Raw genomic sequence first — 21,371 nt, forward strand, 5'->3', positions numbered from 1 at the left:
ACCTGGACGAAACAGGATTCCAACCAAGACAGTGAAAAACACTTCAACACCAAATAAAGATCTCACAAAACACAAACAACATGGTTGAGATCTGAATAATTTATTGATTCATTCATTTATACTATAAATTGCACAGCCCTAAAGGATCATGGAGGGATATATACACACACATCGTACCTGATATCCATTCTGCAGAAACTAAGCTTCAGTCACCAAGAAACTTTAAGTCCTCAACCAAACTCAGATCATTGTATTCAGTCCAACTAAAAAGAGTTCAACCTTCTTATTATTAACCCTCTTATGATTAACCTGTTATTTCACTGCTCTCCACCTTGAGACAGACATGGACAGATAACGTTACCTGATACACACACTGACATGCACTGTATATGAAACTGGCTATTACAGAGGAAGGCAACAGTTTTGATGGGATCTTAGTCTCTCTTCAGCAAAAATAGCGTTTACAACAACTAATACACATGTAGGTGGATGGATCTATGGAGAGATGCTGAAATGGCCCAAATGGAAGTTGGGGGTGTGTGTTAGAGTCGGAGGCAGCTTAGGTCTTCTTGAATACCTGCTTGCTAACAACTCCCCCGGCTCTCAGCTCCTGTAAAAACAAGGGAGATAAAAGATAGGTAAGTAAGGGAAAAAATTGGATGAATTGCTTAAAGTTTTGACCAATCAACACTTCTCCCTCAACCTGAAAAGTGCTTTTGATTGAAAGTTAACTACTAAAAGTCATTATAGGCTGGGATAATGATGGGTTAATGTTAATAAAGGATTTGTCACGGACATTAAATCTGATGTACAAATCATTTAGGGTGTTTTTTATTATTTCCTTCTTCTGTGTTAATTTTTTTCCTTGTTAGCTAGTCGGTTGTGGAGGGGTGGGACATGACCTCAGTAGGAACCCATCACATTTTGGTGCAGTTCCGGATCATACAGGAATTTTCACCCCTTCTTCCTTCGTCTGTCAACATTTCATTGATTTCTCAGAGAATAAATCTTGGATCTTGGTGAATAAATCCGCCATGTCCAGGGAACTGATATTTACTGATGTATAATTTGGTGCAGATCCAAATAAAAATCCGGATCTCATGGATTTAAATGTAGTTACATGGGGGGACTTTTGAGTTATTTGCCCTTTTTGGTTTGTACATTTTGACAGAGATGATGAAATGTGTTTCCCAGTGAAAAGAAGCACTTAGAAACCACAAAGTTACAGTATATTTACAAGAAATATCAGTAATTCATGGTTTACCATAACAGGGACAATGATCTAACCATAACTCTCATGCTTCCACCCGGTAATGTCATTTCTGCCACCAGAGGTCACTGTTGCTCCACATTCAAACCCTCCTCCAGCTCTTGGGAACTTTTCACTAACAACTAATTTCATGGCGGCTGATTGAAAACATAAGTTGGCACAACTTTAACCAAATAATTTAGCTGGTAATTTTTTTTCTTAGCCTTGATAGCAGTAATCATACAGAGGTAAATCTGATAATGCAGAGCTAATGAAAATGGTAATGCACCAGTCATTACATTAAATTCTTTTCAGATGCAAATGCTTTTCATTACGCAGCCACACTGGGGCCACACTATGAATAATTTCACAGAGGAGTTGTTTGGAAAAAAAATGCTACTCAAGTCCTCCTAACAGAAATTAGTTTTGCAGAGTCAAGATAATAATACGACAGAAGTTGGCGCTGGTGCATGCTGGATCACTGGAGCTCATGAAGAAACAAGACATTTTAATCTTATATTATTCAGCATCAATCTTTTTGTTTGACCATGAGGAAAAGTTTGAGTTGAGAATGTATGAAACTATATTTTTTTCCATGGAGACAACATCCTCAGATGTTATTTCCTATTCAGAAATGTGATTTATATGGCAGTAAATGAGCCACACACTTGTAACCTTGATAATCTTCATCCTGTGTTTATGCACCTCACACAGTATAATGTTGCTGGAGCTGGTGGGCAAATTCATACTGGAGTCCCACATAGAAAAAATATGCACCGCACATACAGCGCTGAGAGGCATTTTGGATTTGAATTTAAGTGACCAAACTGCAAACATTAATATTCATGAAAGGAACCGATGTTTTCTCACCAAATGAAGCTCATCTCCTTCCACCCAGTGGCTCCAGCCTCTTCCTTCGATCTCCCCCTTCTGCACACACACCAGCTTGTCTCCATCCCAAGTGATGGTGGTCTGGGGGGGTCAAAGGTCAGGGTGAGACACGAGATGCGTCAGTGGGGGATTTATTTGAACTTGACGGTGTAGATGCATGATTTAAACATATGGAATATGCAGAGGGAGAGGCCCAGTCCCCTCTTCCACATACACACACACGCACAAACGCACGCACACACAAACACACACACGGGACCCCTCTCTCTCTTTAGAACCGAGCCAAACAGCTTATAGCTTATCTATAATCAGACTATCAGAATAAAGAAAAGATTCATCAAGGGGGACCTCAGATAATCTTTACGCCCGTTCAGTATTCACTGACTCTGATCAAATAAGTGTGAATCTTGACTTATTTCTCGGCCTCTTCCACTTCTTCCCCTGGAGTGTCTGACCTTGCTCTCCATTACGTCAATCCGCTGCCAAGCGTCAGAGGAGTTTGAGAAGTTTTAAAAATGCAGGTGGAAAAGTTTTGTGCGGCTCATTACAGTCCAGCTATGTGCCACCGACAAGAGTCAGTTTATCCGTCTGCAGGGTTTTTACCAGATGTGTCCGAGCCACAGGTCGCCACACCTGCAGCAGTGTGAGGTAGCTTGAGCAGCTTTGCCCAAGTGCAACGTGTGTACCTTCATTAAAATGTATTGAGCGCCCCCTGGAGCACACTCACCATGCATTTCCTGTCGTCCACTCCAGACAGATCCTCCTCGAACTCTTTGCCCACATGGAAGTCCATGTTGTAGTTTTTGAAGGTGCTGAGGGTCTTGATGACGATGTGGTCGCCGTCGTGGCTGATTTCCTTGTCAGGCTTCAGCAAGGTTGCGATTTTCCTGATGGCGACATTCACATCTGTGGAAGTGGAAAAGGAATAAGAAACAGGAGGAGGGAGGTGAGCAGCAGGGTATTTCAGTACAGTTATACAACTTCAGGAATAAGATGATTAGTTTTGAAAAGTGAGAGTGAAAGGATATTATATTTTGCAATCTAGCTAAAGTAGAGCACTAGCTGTTAATAATTATAGTTTATCTATAAAAGTAACTGGAGGACCTTACATATCAGAACAAATTTGCATTTCCTTTATTCTGGTAATAATATGAAATTTGAGAGAAAAAAACTGTTATTTCATATACTCAAATATTATTCTCTTTATGAACACTGGAGGATTGTTAGAAAAAGTATATATATATATATTCATATACTATATACCTGCTGACCGACCTTCAAATTTCAGTCTGTTCTGATATTAATATTCTATCCCAGAGGATGAGGTGAGGCAGATTCTCTACAGCCAACAGGACGGCCTTTCACCTACTTCCACAAAAGTTGCCACAAACTCACCGAGAGCCTTCAGGTACTCCTCGAAGTTATCGCTGGAAATCATTTTCCAATATCCATTCAGATCGATAGGCATGATGGCTGTGTTTCTGCGGGCGAGGAGGTCTGCTGTGGTCGACTGTTTGTGATGGAATGCAGAACTCTGCTGTCAAAAGCCTCAATTTGAACCAAATTCACTTTAATCCGATTAACCAGTTCCTCACACCTCCCACCACCGGCACCACATAACCCCACAATCCCCAGCACGCTTCCCCTGCATGTATAACAGGAACATGCATACATAATGCAGAGTACACTTGTGTGCTTTATGTTGGGAGAGTGCCTACTCCGCCTGTATGGGATTAGGATGAAACACTTCCTTTATTAGTTGACCCAGGCGCACTTGTGTGTTTGTGTGTGGGAAAATCCGTGTGTGGTAGATTTGGCTTCTGTTGTATAAGATGAGGCCTGTTTCAATTGTGTCAAGATTACTGAGCCATCAACAATCAGTCTAATGGAATCAAATCACACAAAGATCAATTTAAACATTGATCGTCCTGTGCTGCGGCTGAACGGAGCACATGTTGTGGATGAAATGCACGGCACAAAAGCGGAATCACCTGAGCTTAAAATGATCCAACTGCAGCAATTAAATTGAGCACAAAAGGCCTGTCACATCTTTTGTCTCGCCTAAATAACTCAATTAATTTGATAATCTCTTTTTTGGGCCTGCTGCAGCCAAACCACTGTCTAAATCCTTTAGTGGCTACAACACAAAGACACATACACACTTCTTTCAAAGGATGCCAGTGTGTATCAGTGGCACAGTGCTGCTCTCAGCCATTGGCCTCAGTGAGATATCACCTCCTGTAGCTGAGCAACTGTCAGGATTACTTTAACTCCTGTGGTGGAAGAAATAAACTACAGGCCTGCAGACACACAGTGTGTGGACGATAATGGGAAAACTGCACGGATACACAATGAATGAAAAATCCTCAAATGAGAAGAAATTCAGAATGGGGCAACAACTAAACAAGTACACATGGTGGCTGGTAGCATGGTGATTGAAAACTGTGAACCACAGCAAAACAACCTATACAGCACATAGAGGGTTGAGTAATTCCAACAGAACAAAGAGTTTAGTTTTGTGGACTTGAGGAGGTGGTTTTCAATAAACTATATATAATCTATATGATTAGATGTTGCTTTGTGTCTATGATTAAGTGTAGTGGTCTGTGTAAACACCAGTGATCAATGTAAATTAAAAAAGTTATTTTTCTATGCCTGAAAAAGTCTGCCATGTTGTATTTGTTGTAACAACCTAAGAATTATCTCCATTAACAAAACAAAACCTGTGTGATTGAGATATTTCAAAAACTTTCACAAGTGATACTTGGGTTGGGTTGTTAAGGGGCTTTATGATCTTTTTATATTTTTACTGCCTGGCTTTAGATTTTATACATTTATATATATATGATTAATAATAAAAACACCAGTCAGACAAGAAAACTTCACATACATAGATTTTATATCGGTTTAATGAACTGCAATGATGTGCGATGTGAAAAACTACAAAAGATAGAAAACTGTTAGCAGACAAATGTTCTTTTTCACAATGGAACAAGGATTCATGACATTTCATGAGAGTGAATCAACAGACGTCACAGCACTGTGCAGGAACACAAGTGATGCCTGGAAAACAAATTTAGACCAAACATGTTTTTTTTTGTACAGACATTTTCAGGCTGTGAAAACCTCTTCCACTCGGCAGTCCAGTGGAAACAAAGAGAGCTTCCAGTCCCTGAAGTGAAGCACCGATCTTTGAGTAAATCCACTCTTCAAGGACTCTCATGCTCAGCCATGACGCATGGGTCTGTGTCTCAGTCATCCAGACTGCTCACTGGCTGCTTGGTGAGTGGCCTCAGCACCGTGCCCTTATTCCTCCTCTCGCTGTCCTCTGTGTAAAGCTTGTGCTGGTGAATATATTCTATCACTGAGTCTGGGATCAGGTACTTCACGCTCTGACCCCGCCTCAGAGCCCGACGCACCTCCGTGGCGCTCGTCTCATTCCTCATCCACTCTCTCACCAGGAATATGTTTTGCTGGTGGCGGGAGAGCATGTCCGACTCGTGCACAGTCTGCTCGGGCTGCAGCTCGCCACGGCTGACGGAGACGAGGCCGAAACGCCCGACCGCCTCCTCCACGTCCTCGTCCTGCCACAAGCCGGGGATCTTGAAGGTGTCGAGGAAATCGGCTCCACAGAGGAGCTTCAGCTGGGGTCCTAAAGAGGAAGACAGATCAAAAGATACAGGCTACATGTATGGAAGTTGTGAGGCATTCAAGTGAAAAGGCTAGAGCTAATACCTGATATGATTTTATTTATTCTGAATATAAAACATAATCTATGATAATAAAAGGATTAAGGTTTTTGTAACCGCTATGTCTATTCTGTATGCGATTACGAAGAATCTGTAGAGGAGGGAAAGGATTTTGGGGCCAATTGTGGTTTCTCAACAATCAGGTAAAAAAAATTTGGAAACCAATAAAGTATCTCGAAAACAAGCACTGATATGAGGAGCAAAGGGTTTGGACCATAAAAAGAAGAAGTACAACATGGCTAAAACTAATAGGTCTAACAATTACACAACTTAGATATTCATGTTGCAGGAGGCTAAAGTTAAAAACAACAACGCTAACTACTCTTTCCACAAAAACTCAAAGTGAACTGTGTGAACTTATGTTTCCTTAACTCTCCATAAAATCTACTAAAAGATGAATACAATAGGAAATAATCATCGTCATCGCGAAACAAAATACATATTTTATTTGCTTTCTCTCTGATGAGCTTTCAGAGCTTTTCCTGTGCATGATATTATTTCAAAGTGCTGCAAACACACACACACACACACACACTCTTAAAAAGTATCACTAATACTCTCTAAACACTATTGTTCAGCAGCACACTGCACAGGCACATTATGTGGGATTAACAGTCCTCTGTTACAGGGATTGTTAAAGATGGGATGAAGTAATGTGCTGGGAAAAAACGTTTGAGTTTTCATTGTGTTAATACTTTTACTGAACTAATGCCAAGTTTCAAACAAGCAGTTCTCACCTGCGACGGTAGTGGGGTCACTGTTGGAGTTAATGTGCTTCCCTGCTCTTCCCTCATACTCCTTTAGAATACGTCCATAATGATACCTGCACATAAACCAACAGAAAAGGTATGAGAGAGAATATGAATTTGATATGGTAATGACATAGACTGTAAATAGAGATGGATGACATGACAGTTCCCAGAAAATGAAGCCAAAGCGTCTCGATCGCCACCTGGGGGCTTGCTGCGGTATCTGTCATAAACCCGCCTCCTCCATGTTAGTCGATAGGACATGGACCAAACTCACTGTGCATCACTAGTGTGCAGACTTGCACTCGTTTCAAATGCGCAAAATGGCAGTGTTTGTATCCAGGTTATTTTCACTACATTTCTGGATGGTGGGAGGAAGTGAAGACGCGTCGTCCATTTTTAGATGCAGTCTATTGGTAATACACAGAATCTTCTGTCTTTGTTTTTTCCAATATAGAGAGTTATAATTTGAATCCATGGGCAGCTTATTATTACTTCAGAATCAGAATCAAAATTCTTTTGTTTGCCAAGTATATTTACACATACAGGAAATTGCCTTGGCTTGAATGTGTATTCAAGTATTATTCCACTTTCTCTGTGTATACATTTGTTTAAACTGTATGAAAACTCAAGTGAATGAGAAAGACAGAGTGACAGAGGAACCATTAACAAAAAGATGAATGAAAAACTTCACTGTTTTCAAGTAAAGCTTCTTAAAGAGGTCATCACACATTTGCGCTTGTGTGTTCGGGAGAGATGGCGTGTGACGTGGCCTCGGACAACAGGCCCCTTATGCCTTGATCTGCACCTGTGTTGCGAAATCCCAGCTTACAGAGGAACGAGTGCGGGCGGGGGGGAGGTCACTAATAAGGGGATTTGTAAGAAGCAGGAAACAGGGAAAAGTGAGAAAAAACTTCTAAATTTAGCCCAGATATGCACCCATAAGCAAATGCAACTTACTAAATTTCCATTTTTATCATTAGATGCTGATTCATTCCCCCGGGCGACACACTTGATAAGGCCCAGTTACACAAATAGCATATTTCTGCCTTTGTAATACAAAGTGGGACAACACCCAGACTTTCCGTATTCACATCTTCTCATTATGAATGCAGCAGCTCTATCTGACTCTCTTCACCCATATTCATATCGCAGGCAGCTTTTATTTTTTCATACAACTGCACCAGTCCCACTTGGCCCATGAATTTAACAGCCTGCGCCTCTGATTTCACCCGGTGAAAACCCAAACCTGCCACAGCTCAAGTCTCGTCTGGCGTTCCTCAAGAGACTACAACCTATAATTTAGGCTTGAATATCGGGCTTTAAGAAGGGCTGACAGATTGGCAGAGAAGAAGAGTACGTCCCTGGGAACTCTGCCGGTGCTAAGGTAAAACTAGGACGTGTCAAAAAGGAGGAAATATTTGTCTTGTGTCCCAGAGAAGGTCTAGCAGGAGACAGTAAAAGCTAATGGAAACATAAAGCAGGGAGTGAGTAACATGCTGTTGGTGGAATGGAATGTCCTTGACCCTGTCGTGAAGTAGGTTTATCCTCTAGTGCGTTAAAAAGTCGTCAATGACTCGACATGCCAATAAAGAAAAGGGCTTTTGATACAGTAATTCAACTCAATATAATCCTTGTGTCTAGCTAGAGTTGAAACGGTGTGAAAGTTCCACATCAAGATTATAGAGACCAAAGTTTGAATGGTTATTTGAAGTATTATCGCAGCATTGTTCAATATCCTGAAAATTTTCAAAAAGAACTGGTGCACAAACTGAAGTAAATTCAAGTATTGCATTTTAATAATATATTCATTATTAGTGATAATAATATAGCCAACATCATGTCAAATGTGCAACATTAACATTAAAGGAAGAAGGCTTTAGTTTCAACACTTCTCGTAATGCAGGTTTAAACGAACACAACCTTAAGTAAGTATATAAAATTTGCAGAAGACTCTGTACTATACCAGCTGACGTGCAAGTCATTTCAGAATTTCACGATAATGCTGAATGTTTCATTTGAGCTCAGTGTGAGAATCTCAGCTGCATTTAAGTCATTCACAGTTGAGTTTTCTCTGCGAAGGAGACAGGTTTTTCACAAGTTGTTGTGTTAAGTGCAGACGTCGACCTCAAATGTCTGAGAGTCAGGACCAAATATACACATTTGCTCAACACACATAATTATAGCAGCAGTGGATGCTAGCAGAGCTCTAGCAGCTCTCCTGCTGTCACTACCTATCACTCCCTCCAGCATGCTTTTACTTCACATAACAAATCCACGTCACTTGCTGCGCCTGAGAGCTTTCGGACTTGAAATGGTGCAACTTATTGAATTCTACCAAAGTACACCATGATACTTGGAACTGTTTCATCCCTTTGTGAAGTACACTGTGACTTTAATTGGAGTAATCAGTGTCCATATAGGTTGATTCAGAAAAAAAAGATTAGAGTATGAGAGTGCTGGTACTTACACTTAATATAATCTCATAATATCTGTTCAGCCAAAGTAATGGAATTTGCTCTGTACTCAACACAAAGAACATTTTTCCGGAGTGATTAACCACTGAAGCGCTCTGAATTGAACAGTGAATGGAAATAGACTGACTGAATTTACAGGCTTCTGTTATTAGAAGCAACTTTAGATTGAATAATCAAAGGCTGGCATCACCCGAGAAACTCTTGTCCTCTGACTTCGACCCCCTTGAAACCTTCCCTTGTTAAATGAAGCAGTTTCAACTGCGATGTCGCAGTAAACTTGTTTTATACCTCATAGTTACCACTGTCTCCGTCCAGTCTGGCTGCTGGCTCTCCCATTCATCAACCGTGACCCAGTTGGAGCTCTGCAGCGCCAGCTTCGCCATCGCAATGCGGTGCTTAGCCAGTACCAGGCCTTGCTTTCCATAGCTGTCGCTCACTGGAGACACGATGCCACCCACCACCTGGTACTGGCCTGAGGGGAGAGATGATTAATACAGTTTTTCTGGGTCAGGACAGCAGATACAGAAATGGAATGTAAATCAGCGGATCAAGTCGTCTCTATTAGATAGTGATGTTGAAATTATGAGCGTTTTGTCCGATCTCACATTTGAGGACAAAGGCTTGATCTTTTTTAAAGGAAATGAAGATACACATAATTCATTTTATTGGCCACTCTATAAAGTTTGAATTTGTGCTCATTTTTGTATGAGCATCACTCAGCAAAAGAATAAAAGCAGCTCTTGTATGCAGCTAACACTCGTTCTGATTGTTACCCTCACACCAGTCAGCTGATGTCCTTTAGGTTTAGGGTCGAAGGGAACCTGTAAGAGCATTATTCATGTCCCTGCCCACAGAAAGGCTGCACAGATTCATAAAGGATCTTAGACTGAGAGAGAGAGCTGACTCAGGACCAGTGCAGCTCTAACAATTATGTTGTTGCCACCATGTGATCAGGCCAGTGCATGCATTCAAAGCTGCTTCTGACATATACATGGTGCAGGGTTTATATAAGGGGACTGGGTCTGCTGACACGGGTGCCGCATGAGAGTAACTGATCTTTGTATTTATGCATGAAGAGAGCATCAGAGAGTTTGCAGATGGTTATCATTGTGTGTGGGTTTGTCAAAAATCAATGAAACAAAAGTTCCCTTTGATTTGAAGCTTTTTTGTTACAATAATTATAATATAATTTTAATGATATATTTAAAGCTGGATTTAAGAATATTTTGCCCACCGTGGGGATGGATAAAACATCTCTAGAACAAGCATTAAACAAAGCCCTGTTACCTTCTTATAAAGTTTTCATATTAGGAAATACCCAACTTTCACATTAAGGAGAAATAAAGCAATGTCTTCATCGGGTTTTGTCTTTCTCACAAACACAATCCAATATTCACTCTCCTTTATTGCTTTCTGAAAATTCCTGAGACAAACATATGAGAGGTTTAACAGGGACGCTCTGACCCCGAGGGTTATCCAGGAAGTAAGATGAGACAAACAAACAGCCAGCACAGCAAAAAATGATGATGTATGTTCTGTAGGATATCAACTTCTGGTTGACATGCTGCTCTAGTCCTTATGTCACAGTGTCTGGGACGATCAGATCTCACCTGTGCTGTGCATGTGGTCCCTGGCAAGCTCAAACAGCCTCATGTGCTGGTTAGTGATGGGATTAAAGGAGCCGCAGGCTAACAGGACTAGTGGAACACGCCGGTTAGCCATCTTGGTTAATCCCCTCACACCATGGCCAAAGAACTTCGGAGGAAAGCAGAAGGAAAGAGTTATAAACTTTCTGTGGGAGACAGACGATTGGGACACAGAGGGGACTCAAGCAAGTAGAGAGTGGGTCGTCCGCTAGAAGGTTCCACAGGGCGTGATAGGTCATTCTGCAATTCTAATAATCATGATGTAGCTTTTTGAAGAGCTTAGCCCGAGTTGCATTAACCTTATAAACTAATTTGTCATTTGGTGAGAGTTTTTATCCCATGAGGACAGAATTAGTGCAGGTGGCGTCAGTGGAAGACAAACCCAAGCTGCTCCCATTCTCTGACCATTTATCATCAGGACACCCAATGTACTTAGAAAAAAAAGTGGAAGTAATTTACCGAGTCAGAAACCGGAGGAGGGGACCGGCTGTACTGACATTTTGTTTTAATGTGTACATTGGTGTAATTAAGGAGCCGAAGGGGAAATAAACACCAGCCACTGTTCAGCTGATGGTAAACTTTAAGTGAAGAGCCTGTTTATTCAAACAGTCAATCTAGCAGGTATCCAGCCAAGGATCTATATTTATTACAGAGGCAGCTGTGGCTCAGGAGGTAGAGAGGGTTATCAACTAACCAAAAGGTTGTGGTTTGATGCCCAGCAACTTCAGCCTGCATTCCAAAGGGACCTCGGGGAAGATACTGAACCTCTAATTGCCACTGACGGCTGCAGAGACAGTGTATGAACGGTGTGTGACAAAATAAAAAGCATCTAGTAGCGCTGAATGAATATGTGCATGAATGGGTGAATGCGACTGGTAAAGCACAATATAAATACAGTTTACCATTACTTGAGACATGTCATTTGGGTTGGGGCTGATTCTTGGTTAACTTTCTGTACCCTGTATGATGCTTGTCAGTTTTGTAAGAGTCCAGCTTTACATTTCCCCTATTAATACATTTTTATTGCATTACCTTCCCGTCTAATCTCTACAAGTCAAGTCAAAGGTTATCAGAATATAGCACATTTTAAACAAACACATTTGACATTGCTGAACAGGCTTACAATAAAAAAAAAATAAAAGAATATTTACATCAAAACATTGCACGATAGCTGATACTACATTTAATATTGTGACATCCCATAATAAAACAACATGAATAGGCCTCTATATATATTTGCAATTCGTTATGATCTGAATTTGCTTGGTTGAATGTTGTTTGGTCTGATTTTGATTTTTTAAGTACATTACATAACCTGTATGTGTTGGTGCAAGGTTGTGTTAATCAGGTGCACACTCCACACTGTGTACAACCGAACAGACACACACGTTGTGTTTGCCACATTTTTTAAGAAATCAAACAGAAACTACGAGTTACTGTGGTTTTAATAGTTGCCACAGTATGATGTAAACCAGAGGACAACACTGAAAAGGTCAGCCTTGACATTGAACGAGCGTGCTAACTATGGTTAGCTCTGACATGGCTACATCAACCCATTTTAATGTACGTAGAGCTGAAGCTGTTGAACACATTAAACCCGTCACAGTACAAACACAAGCAGCAGCAATGAGGATTACTTCCATTACCTTCTCTACACGGGTCGGTCAGTGTGTCACACTCTCTGTGTTCCCTGGATCTGAGGAGCTGCCTGTCGATGGTTCCGCAGAGAATCCCTGACTGAAGTGCGACCCCTGCTGGCAGAGGATGAGTCTGAGCGGACGGAGCTCTCCGTGGTGCTGGAATACGCAGCACAGCCCGATCAGTGAGGGGCTCCACATTCTTCCCATGCATCACACTGTGATCTGTGTCATAATATTACGGCGAGTTTAAGCTGAATGTGTTCTTGTGTGGGTGAGGACACCATCTTCCTTCATAGGAATCTGACCTTTACAGCGATGCAGCATCAAACACCTACATGCTGCAGGTAACCTTTCGCTCCATTGTTGTTAGCTGCTTGTCAGATGGAAGGCGGAAACGTTGTCGAACACTAAATGACTGTCTGTACTGTGGCCGGAAACTGATTTCTAGACGATCGTACAGCAAATAGTTTTACCAATGACATTGGTCTGCCCAGTGAGGACAGTTACAGTCATAGGGAAGCACAAACAAGCTGGGACTGCGTGCATAAACAAGCTTACTTAATTCTTAATTTCTTCTTATTGATAGTATAGTAAATATTGCAATGGTCAGAGTTAAATTGTGGATTACTCAGGCCTCATGCATGCATCATATTTCTGCCATTAATACAAGTGTAGAGGAGTTTGTCTCAGGGGTGAGCTGAACACCAGTGTCTTAGTCATCACCAGTACGGTAGTGTGCCATGACATGGATTGTGCAATACAGTGAATCACTGTGATAAATCAACAGCTTAATTTTATGGAAACTAAAACATAATCACTCTGCCAGCGACTGCCTTCATGCAAGGTGCATGCTAACAAGGGAGCAGACCAGCTGATCGATTAAAGCATCCAAACTAGCATCTTACCACAAATTGATTTGAATTAGATAAAGTAATATCGTAATATAATATCATCACCTTCCAAAAACAGAAAAATCAAGTGATATTAATTTTCACATCACCTTCCCCTATAGTTTGTTTCACCCAATAATCCATGAAGCAACATCAGAGTCGGTCGAGATAAGTGGAAAAACAGCTCCTAGATACATTTTCTGAGTATGGATGAACATATTGTTTGGAACTTTTGGAATAAATAAACCACTATGGTGCCTAGAAGTTAATCTGGCTAACCCTAACCCAGGTGGACAATAGGTCTAGATAGTGTGTCCTGATGGCATCGCTGGCTCAGAGGTTTAATTGTATGGAAACGATAACAAAAATCATTCTCATTTGTATATTGTATGCTGTTTAAAGCAAAATAAAATACCTTATCACAAGGAGGGTCCAGTAGCTTAATGAATTAATTTATTTACAAGATGAATAATTTAGCAGTCGTAAACTTTTTGGGCTGTGTCAATACCTTAACGACCCGAGAGTAAATTACGGATTCTGTCCCTCGTCCTAAACGGTTGTTTACCTCAGAGCTTGAGCTGAAAGAAGAGGGACAAACAGCTCATCACACTTTTTTCCGTCGCTGCGCCGCTGCGACTAACGTGCTGCCCATGGAAACAGCCAATTGGGAGTAGATGTGACTGCGTGTGCATAAACATGTGGTGCTGCATGTGTGTGTCTCCATATGCATGTGTGTGTGAGTGTGTGCACGCTCTATCTTTGTTATCCTCTTAACTCACTTGAGGTCTGCCCCCTCTCTCTAATCCTCTGCACGCACACCCACACCCAAAAGAAGACGGAACATGGGGGAATAATTGAAGAACACACGGCCTTTAGAGGAAAAAAACTGTGATTCCGCCACAGGGTGAAAACTGAAAGACTCCAAATCTGTGAGGGGGAGTACGGCTGTGCTGCTCGGGCTCTGGTTAGGAGGATACAGATGGAGGCACAGCGTAACAGCTGCCTCATTCGATTATGAACAGTGAGGACATTCAAAGATCCACAGCTCGTGTCATTCCTTAATTTAGTTTTTACATTTCCCAAAGTAGTCTTACTTACACAGACAGTTAACAGCTAAATAAACCACCTCAAGGATGCACACGAGCTGCAAATGAAGGAGGTGGAGATCACCGAATCAAGGCATGTGATCTAATATGATATCAGCAAGTGCCTACGAGATAAATACAAGGGTTCAAAGGATCATTGATTTAGAAGCAGTTTCATGTGTCGAGCTTGAATCCCTCTGCGCTCGAAGCACTGTGCTCCCACAGCTCCCATAACAAAACAGTCATTGCCTCATTTCGGTGGATGTGGTAAACTCGTGGTGCCCCATCGCACAACAGCTTGGGGATTATTGATTTAATAGTTCTTCTGGTGGGAATGCAGCCCATTCTGGGGGTGTCAACACCCCCCACCACTCTTATAATAACACCACACCACCAACACATGTCACTCTCATCTCACACAGATCCCCCTCTATCTCCCCTGCTGTCCATCAATAGCTGCATCTCTCTTTTTACATAAAGCTCAACAAAACCAACGCCTCGAAAGGAAACTGTGATTCTTCAACATAAAAGCGTTACATTTGTCTGGCTTGTAGTACAATAGTTCTGGAGGGCCTATTATTACTAGAGTGCCATAACATACATTTAGAAGTACAAAAAGTCGCATAAAGTCATAAGAGTATAGATGCAATTTTTGTTTTCTACTTTTACACAATTAAACAATAGTGTTAATTGCGTTTTATTTTGAAAATAAACCAGCGGCTATGAGGTTTTATTGATGCTGTTTGAACGTTTCTCTCTCTCTCTCGCTGCTCACATTACTCACTCTTTCTTTCTCTCTCTCCTCACAATACTTAGTTAATCTCTATCTCTCACTTCTCGCAATACTCTGGGACTCTCTCTCTCCCCTCACAATAATTAGTGGATCTCTCTTTCTCCTAACAATACTTAGTAAATCTCTCTCTCTCTCTCTCTCTCTTCACAATACCTACTATCTCTCTCTTTCTCCTCACAATACTCAGTGACTCTCTCTCACCTCACGATACTCAGAGACTCCCCCTCTTTCTCACTCTCTCCTCACAAAACTCGGTGACTCTCTCTCTCTCTCCTCAAAATACTCAAGGACTCTCTCTCTCTCTCTCTCTCTCTCTCTCTCTCTCTCTCTCTCTGTCTCTCTCTCTCTCTCAATAGTAGGTGAGTCTCTCGCTCCGTATCTCTCTCTCTCCTCACAGTAGTCAGTGAGTTCTCTCTCTCTCTCTCTCTCTCTGTCGTCAGTGAGTGTCTCTCGACCCACGCCGTCTCTCCTCCCTCCTCGCTGTAGCAGCAGCAGAGGAAGCTCTTCTCGCTCAGGAGGAGCAGATCCAGGAACAGAGGAGAGGAGGAGGAGGACGGAGCAGACATCACCCACACACACACAGCAGCAGCGGCTCCACCACCATGCACACACCCGGGCTCTCCTCCGTTTGGCTCTTCTTCTTTATCTGGGGCTCCTCCCGGACTCTCGGCGGAAAAGGTAAGGACGTGAAAAAAGAAAAGAAAGAGTGAAATCAACTTAGCTTCGACATGTTTGTGGCTTTTTCCGCATTTGAGTTGCAACGGGTTGTACGACAACTTCGTAGCCATTTGTGTTATACTTCTCAGGCTGTTAGACGCTAAATTCTTGAGGAATAGACCGTAAATCAACGTGTTTTTCACTTGTGAATTGTTCGCTAGCCGAAGGGTTAAGGTGATGGCGGACAGGTGTGACTATCAGGACAGGTGTTCAGGGGCAGTGGGAAGTTACAGCTTTGTTGTTGTTTACTGTGGTGGGGTCTGGCTGATATCTGACTGTTGTATATACATTGGGGCTGCTTTCATCATTCATTTTACCTATGAACACGAATTATGAAAAACACCCATTTAATGTCCTAAAACTCTGTATTGTCTTGAAATAAACCAAAAGTATATTCAATTCATACATAAGATTAGTCAACTAAAGCAGCAAAACCCGACAAATGAGAAACTAAAGCCAATTTTACTGAGCTGTAAACATGACAAACTGATTATTGGATTCTCAATTTTCTTTTCTCTGTGGTCTATTCTGCTCTGATGGTAGACATAATTGACCTCTTTAACTTATATAACACACTAAGAATTCATATACAAGTATTTTAAAGACCTAAAGGGTAGAAATCCCATAATATTATAGAGAACCCCAGCAGTTCCCACAAATGGCAAGCAGCAGCGGAAGAATCCTTACATGGCCCCCGTTGCTTTTGAAATGATTAACACCATTAACTCCACATTATTTGAGGGCGTCAGCACTTAGTTGCTGGTCATGATTGGCCGGTGATCTGAAGATGATATCTGGTTATGATAATCGATTAGTGCTCATGGAGGGCAGCCATTGTCAGGGTGTTGTATTCCTTCATATCCTTACCCCGTGATATCTTTACATATCTCTCTCTATCTCACAATCTCGAAGATATTTCTGTCACTTTAGGTATTTCTTATCACACTGATGTTTGTTCAACTGTTATTTTACTGATAAGTTTGGTTGTTATTACTTGATGCCATTAAAAACGGGATGAACTGTCATGAACGATGTCTGACTCACAGTTGGATCGACGCGACCTTCCTACCTCATTCCCCGATTACTACTGCACAGAGTGGCCTCGAGTGCGCAAAATGATGGCATCGTTTCGTGGATATTTTGGCTTTAGGACGGAACTGGAGACATGTTGTCCATTTTCATATACGATCTGTGGTGTTTTCCTGTGATATTCATTGGGTTTTTGCAGTCAAAGTGCTGGACCAACCTACTGTCTAGATTCAACCGAAAATAATAATTTGTCTGTTTATAAAAGACCTCCATGTGGCCAGGAACCAGAAGCAAGGCCGCTGTAGCTAGGTTTGGATTAACTGTATAGAAGAGTCTTTTCTATAGACTTCAATAACTCACTCAGTTTTCAAAGGTGAATGTAAAGTGTGGACTCAGCTTTGATTGACAGATCAAATATATGTACAGAATGTCTACATCTGTTATTGGCTAGACAGTGCAGAGACCACAATCTGGTCATATTATGAAATGGCTAGATTGGCTTCAACTCAGTCAAAAGAAAAAATCAATATCGCTTCTTCAGAACCGAGATGACCTGGTATTGTTATGTAAAGCCGTTTCCTTTTAATGTTAGAAAAGTATACGATCAAGGCCTCGGTGCTGACTGGATGTCAGACCGACCCAGAGAGCGATTAATTTGTGTGTGGAGGTTTTCCATTTTGTGCGCTCTACAAGCTCAGCAGAATACAGTATATACATGAGACAAAGGCTTTACTGCTGAATACCTTTACATAAGAAGTCGGGGAATAGACCAGAGCAGATGATTGCCAGAGAAAACAGACTGAGAGGATATGAGGGGCGTCGAAAGGGAAAGAACAGGAGAGGAAAAAAATCGAAAACAAGATCAGATTTATGGTTGTCTTTTCAACAGAGCCGTCTAGCTGCATTATCCTCGCCGGAACATAAATCGTGAAAGCAATGTGGAACTCTGAAGCATAAATCAGGCTTTCCTCTTCTGTGCAATGACTGGTGAAACAATGTCTGCCGGGAACTGCTCTCCCCCGTCCTCTTGTGTTTTTTCCTTTTTTCTCCCGTCTTTACTGTCATTCATGCCGTCCTATTCTCTTTCTTTCCTCTGCTTTCTCACTTGTGTTTTTTCTGTCTTTCTTGCTTTGACTCAGCATCACTCTCTGCTGCTCCGCTCTGTTGAGCTGATGCCATTCAGAGGCCAAATGTCACAGAGGGAGAGAAGTGTTTCGTCACTCTCCCTCTTTTCACTCCTTTTTTTTCTTTGAGCCTGAACACCTCTTAGTCTGATTTCCAGAGCTCTCTCCTTCTCTCTTCATAGCTGTCGATTCAATTCCAGAGTTTTATGGGCTTAAGTGAGATGTATAAACGGTGAGAGAGTCTTCGTCTGTCTTACTTTGCCTTTCCTCATCTGGAGTGTCACATTCTTACTCTATCCTGGATTCCTCTATAACCGACTCTCTTCTTCATCCCAGTTATGTTCCCTTCCTCCCATTATTTTCTCTGCCTCTTACCCCGGCTCTCACAGAAGCCCATCGATGAAAATAACAACCACAAAAGCCACGACACAACAACAAAAGCTTCAACACAACTACAAAAGACAGTGAAACAGGAGTTACTTGCTGCGGTCAAGTGAGCCATGTTGTGAAAACCCAGAAATCCAGTTGCCTTGTGTATTTGAGGTGTTACAGTAAAAGTAAAAACGTAGATGTTTCAGTAAACATCCGTTGATGCTTTGTCCTGTTGTGGTTATGTCTTCGTTGTGTGACTATTGTCGTTATGTTGTCACTTTTGCATTTGTGTTTTCTGTTAATGCACTTGTGTGAGACGTCTCAGCCATTATACATGGTGGTTTGCAAAGAGATATGCAGCATGTTCACTGTTTGTGAAACCCATGTGTGCATGAGCTGTGTATCGAGAGGAAGACTGATTATTACCCTTGTGCTTGGCATTTATTCGTGTGTGGAGGAATGTCAGGTCCGTCTGCTGCGAGAAGTGTATGCAAATGAGGGCAGATATGCAAATGAATGTCCTAATTTGGATGTTAATTACTCAGCACAGCTAATTATAATATGTCTGATGAGGCGTAAGGTGGAGGAGAGGACTGAAAATGGAAGGACTGCCATCGGATGATGTATGTGTGGTGAGGAGAGAATTAGTGTGAGTGTGTGTGTGTGCGTGGTGTGAGTGTGAGAGAGAGGTGTTTATGTTTAGACCTGTGTCTGTGCCACTAACACACCAGCTGGTCCAATGGGCCCGATGGGGCTCTCTGGTCAGCGCTGCTCAATATGTGGTGGGTAAACATTGCATGCAGTGTTCACCTCTGAGAGACACTGTTCTCTCACTAAAGCGTGCACACACATTCACAGACACTTGAACACTCTTACGCTGTAAAACTACCCCTTTAAACACTTATTTCTTTATAAAGACACACACATTTTCCCCTTGAAGCTCTGCCAGGTGGCGGCTCGTCCGTAAATGAGCAGGGTGGTGCTGTAGAGGAGATGGAGTCAGACAGAGGACAGAGGTAATGGGAGCGCTAGAGAGGCATGAAAGGAGACTTACACTTTATTTATTTTAATAAAGTGCTAGTAGATTCGGTATAATTACTACACCAGCACCCGTTTATTTTCCTTTTCTTTTATTGTCTGGATTTTGCTCATCATGAGATTTAAAAACACAGAAAATTGGATGGGAAGAAAGGGATGTAGACACGCTTTCCCCAAACCCTGTCTGTCCCTGCAGCATCACAACACTGGTGCACGGGTTACTCAGTGACACTTAAGAATGCATCTGGATCCCACACTGAATTCAGTTAAGTGTCAACTGCAACAACAGAGTTCAGTTCTGTCAAAGCTTAACTGTGTGGGGACTCTGCCTTAGTGTAGAGTCTAATGGGCATTAACTAACTTGGTTGCGATTGACCAGTAAGCCCAGTCCTGGAATATGGACGAAACACACACTCTCATAATGTGGACAAATCTCAGTGAGGTGCCGCAGTACACCACTGCATTGTGTATTTGTCGTTTCGATGAATTCACAAAGAACCAAGATCTTAATATAGATAAAAAAACGCTGAAAACATTCACCATAGTGTCAGTGACCTACTGGCTAACTAGGGCACGCTAGGGTAAAATCCAGGACAATTAAAAGCTGATTTACTGCAACATTTCCTTTTAACATCGTTGGGCAAACTTGAACTATAAAACTACAGTTGTAGACTTCAGTGTACGTTTCAGGTAATGTATCATTATTATAGTTGTTGTAAAATGCAGTGTGTGAACAATGTGGGTTGGCCCTTTTCGGCTCTATATCCATTTAATTTTATTCCATTGTATTCCATCCAATTCACAGCTAATTACTTCCATGTACTAAAATATCAAAGGGATAACATGACATGAGATGAACAACCTTAGCAGCAACCTATTAGTTTATCCATGCTTGCTAACCTGATAGTAGAAACACAGCTGCTCAAAACAGAAAGAATTGCCCCCCCCCCTTTTTTAACCAAATGTCCAATCATGATGCTACATGAATTATTGAAAACTCAAATAAAAAGGCTACACAGAGACGACAATAAGCAACAACTTCTAACAAAACAGATATATTTAATATCTGAGGTAGATCAATTATATGGTATAGCTCCTCACTGTGCTTTTCTCGTCAACTGCTTAAAGGACACTTAAGTGTTATGATGGTAGGTTAGGTGATTAAAAAGTTAAGAATTGGGGTTTAAATTTCACATAATTGAATTCGCTGCACTGATACGTTATCTTTCAAGAGAGACTTGAGAGAAGGAGGAGGTTCAATGACTTCTCTTCTGAGGTTTTGTCTAAAATCTTCTCTTGAAATGGGATATCATTTTCTTTAGTCTTCATAAGAGCATGGTACCAGTTTTTAAAATGGTTCGTCTTTGGACGTTTGGCTGAATAGCTGCTCAACAGCGTCTTACAGACTGAGCTGAGGCGCTGTGCTTCAGCTGTGTCCCATGAGCTGGTGTCATTGAAGTGTTATCTTTTGTCTCTATGCACACAGGCCTGGCAATCCTTTATTAAACAATAGACGGCATTCTGTTGTGACTCATGATAAAGCCTCCAGTTATGAAGACATGCACCACTGCGCACTGTTTTAATTATAAGTCCAATACAAACTTATTAGCTTGCTGTGTATTTTTCCACCTAATAAAACGTGTTAACATTGAGGTGTGTGTTCAACTTCGACCGAATGTAATATAGGACACACACACGTACACAAAGCTCTTTTCATGTCAGCCCGAACTGGATTGAGTCATCTCCTTCATCTTCCTTTCAAGCTGTCCTGTGTGGGTCTCTTGCATAATCAGTCCAAAGCCTCACTTTATGCTTTGAAGTGGCTTTATATTAGATTTTTTCATTGCTTCTGCTTCTCCCCCGTAGAAACCATGAAAGAGCCATGTATTTCCCATCGTGAAATATGATTCCGGAGATGTTTT

The 21,371-nt window shown here is 41.6% G+C and overlaps 2 protein-coding genes across 2 annotated transcripts; both read right to left on the reverse strand.

The window, feature by feature from the left end:
• Positions 1-559: 559 nt before the first annotated feature.
• On the reverse strand, positions 560-3,814 carry LOC133018488 (retinol-binding protein 1-like). Its single transcript, XM_061084857.1, is given in 5 exon segments — positions 560-610; positions 2,120-2,221; positions 2,868-3,046; positions 3,536-3,631; positions 3,634-3,814. Coding segments are annotated over 5 exon segments (609 nt in total).
• Positions 3,815-5,046: 1,232 nt separating this feature from the next.
• nmnat3 (nicotinamide nucleotide adenylyltransferase 3) lies at positions 5,047-12,433 on the reverse strand. Its single transcript, XM_061084855.1, has 5 exons — positions 12,408-12,433; positions 10,726-10,870; positions 9,404-9,587; positions 6,627-6,712; positions 5,047-5,792 (listed from the first exon to the last, which is right to left on the reverse strand). The coding sequence occupies exons 2-5, from the start codon at positions 10,835-10,837 to the stop codon at positions 5,392-5,394; spliced, it is 783 nt and encodes a 260-aa protein (XP_060940838.1). The 5' UTR covers positions 10,838-10,870; positions 12,408-12,433; the 3' UTR covers positions 5,047-5,391.
• Between the last annotated feature and the right edge of the window lie 8,938 nt (positions 12,434-21,371).

The sequence above is a fragment of the Limanda limanda genome, chromosome 13, assembly GCF_963576545.1.
Source record: "Limanda limanda chromosome 13, fLimLim1.1, whole genome shotgun sequence".
Lineage (NCBI taxonomy): Eukaryota > Metazoa > Chordata > Actinopteri > Pleuronectiformes > Pleuronectidae > Limanda > Limanda limanda.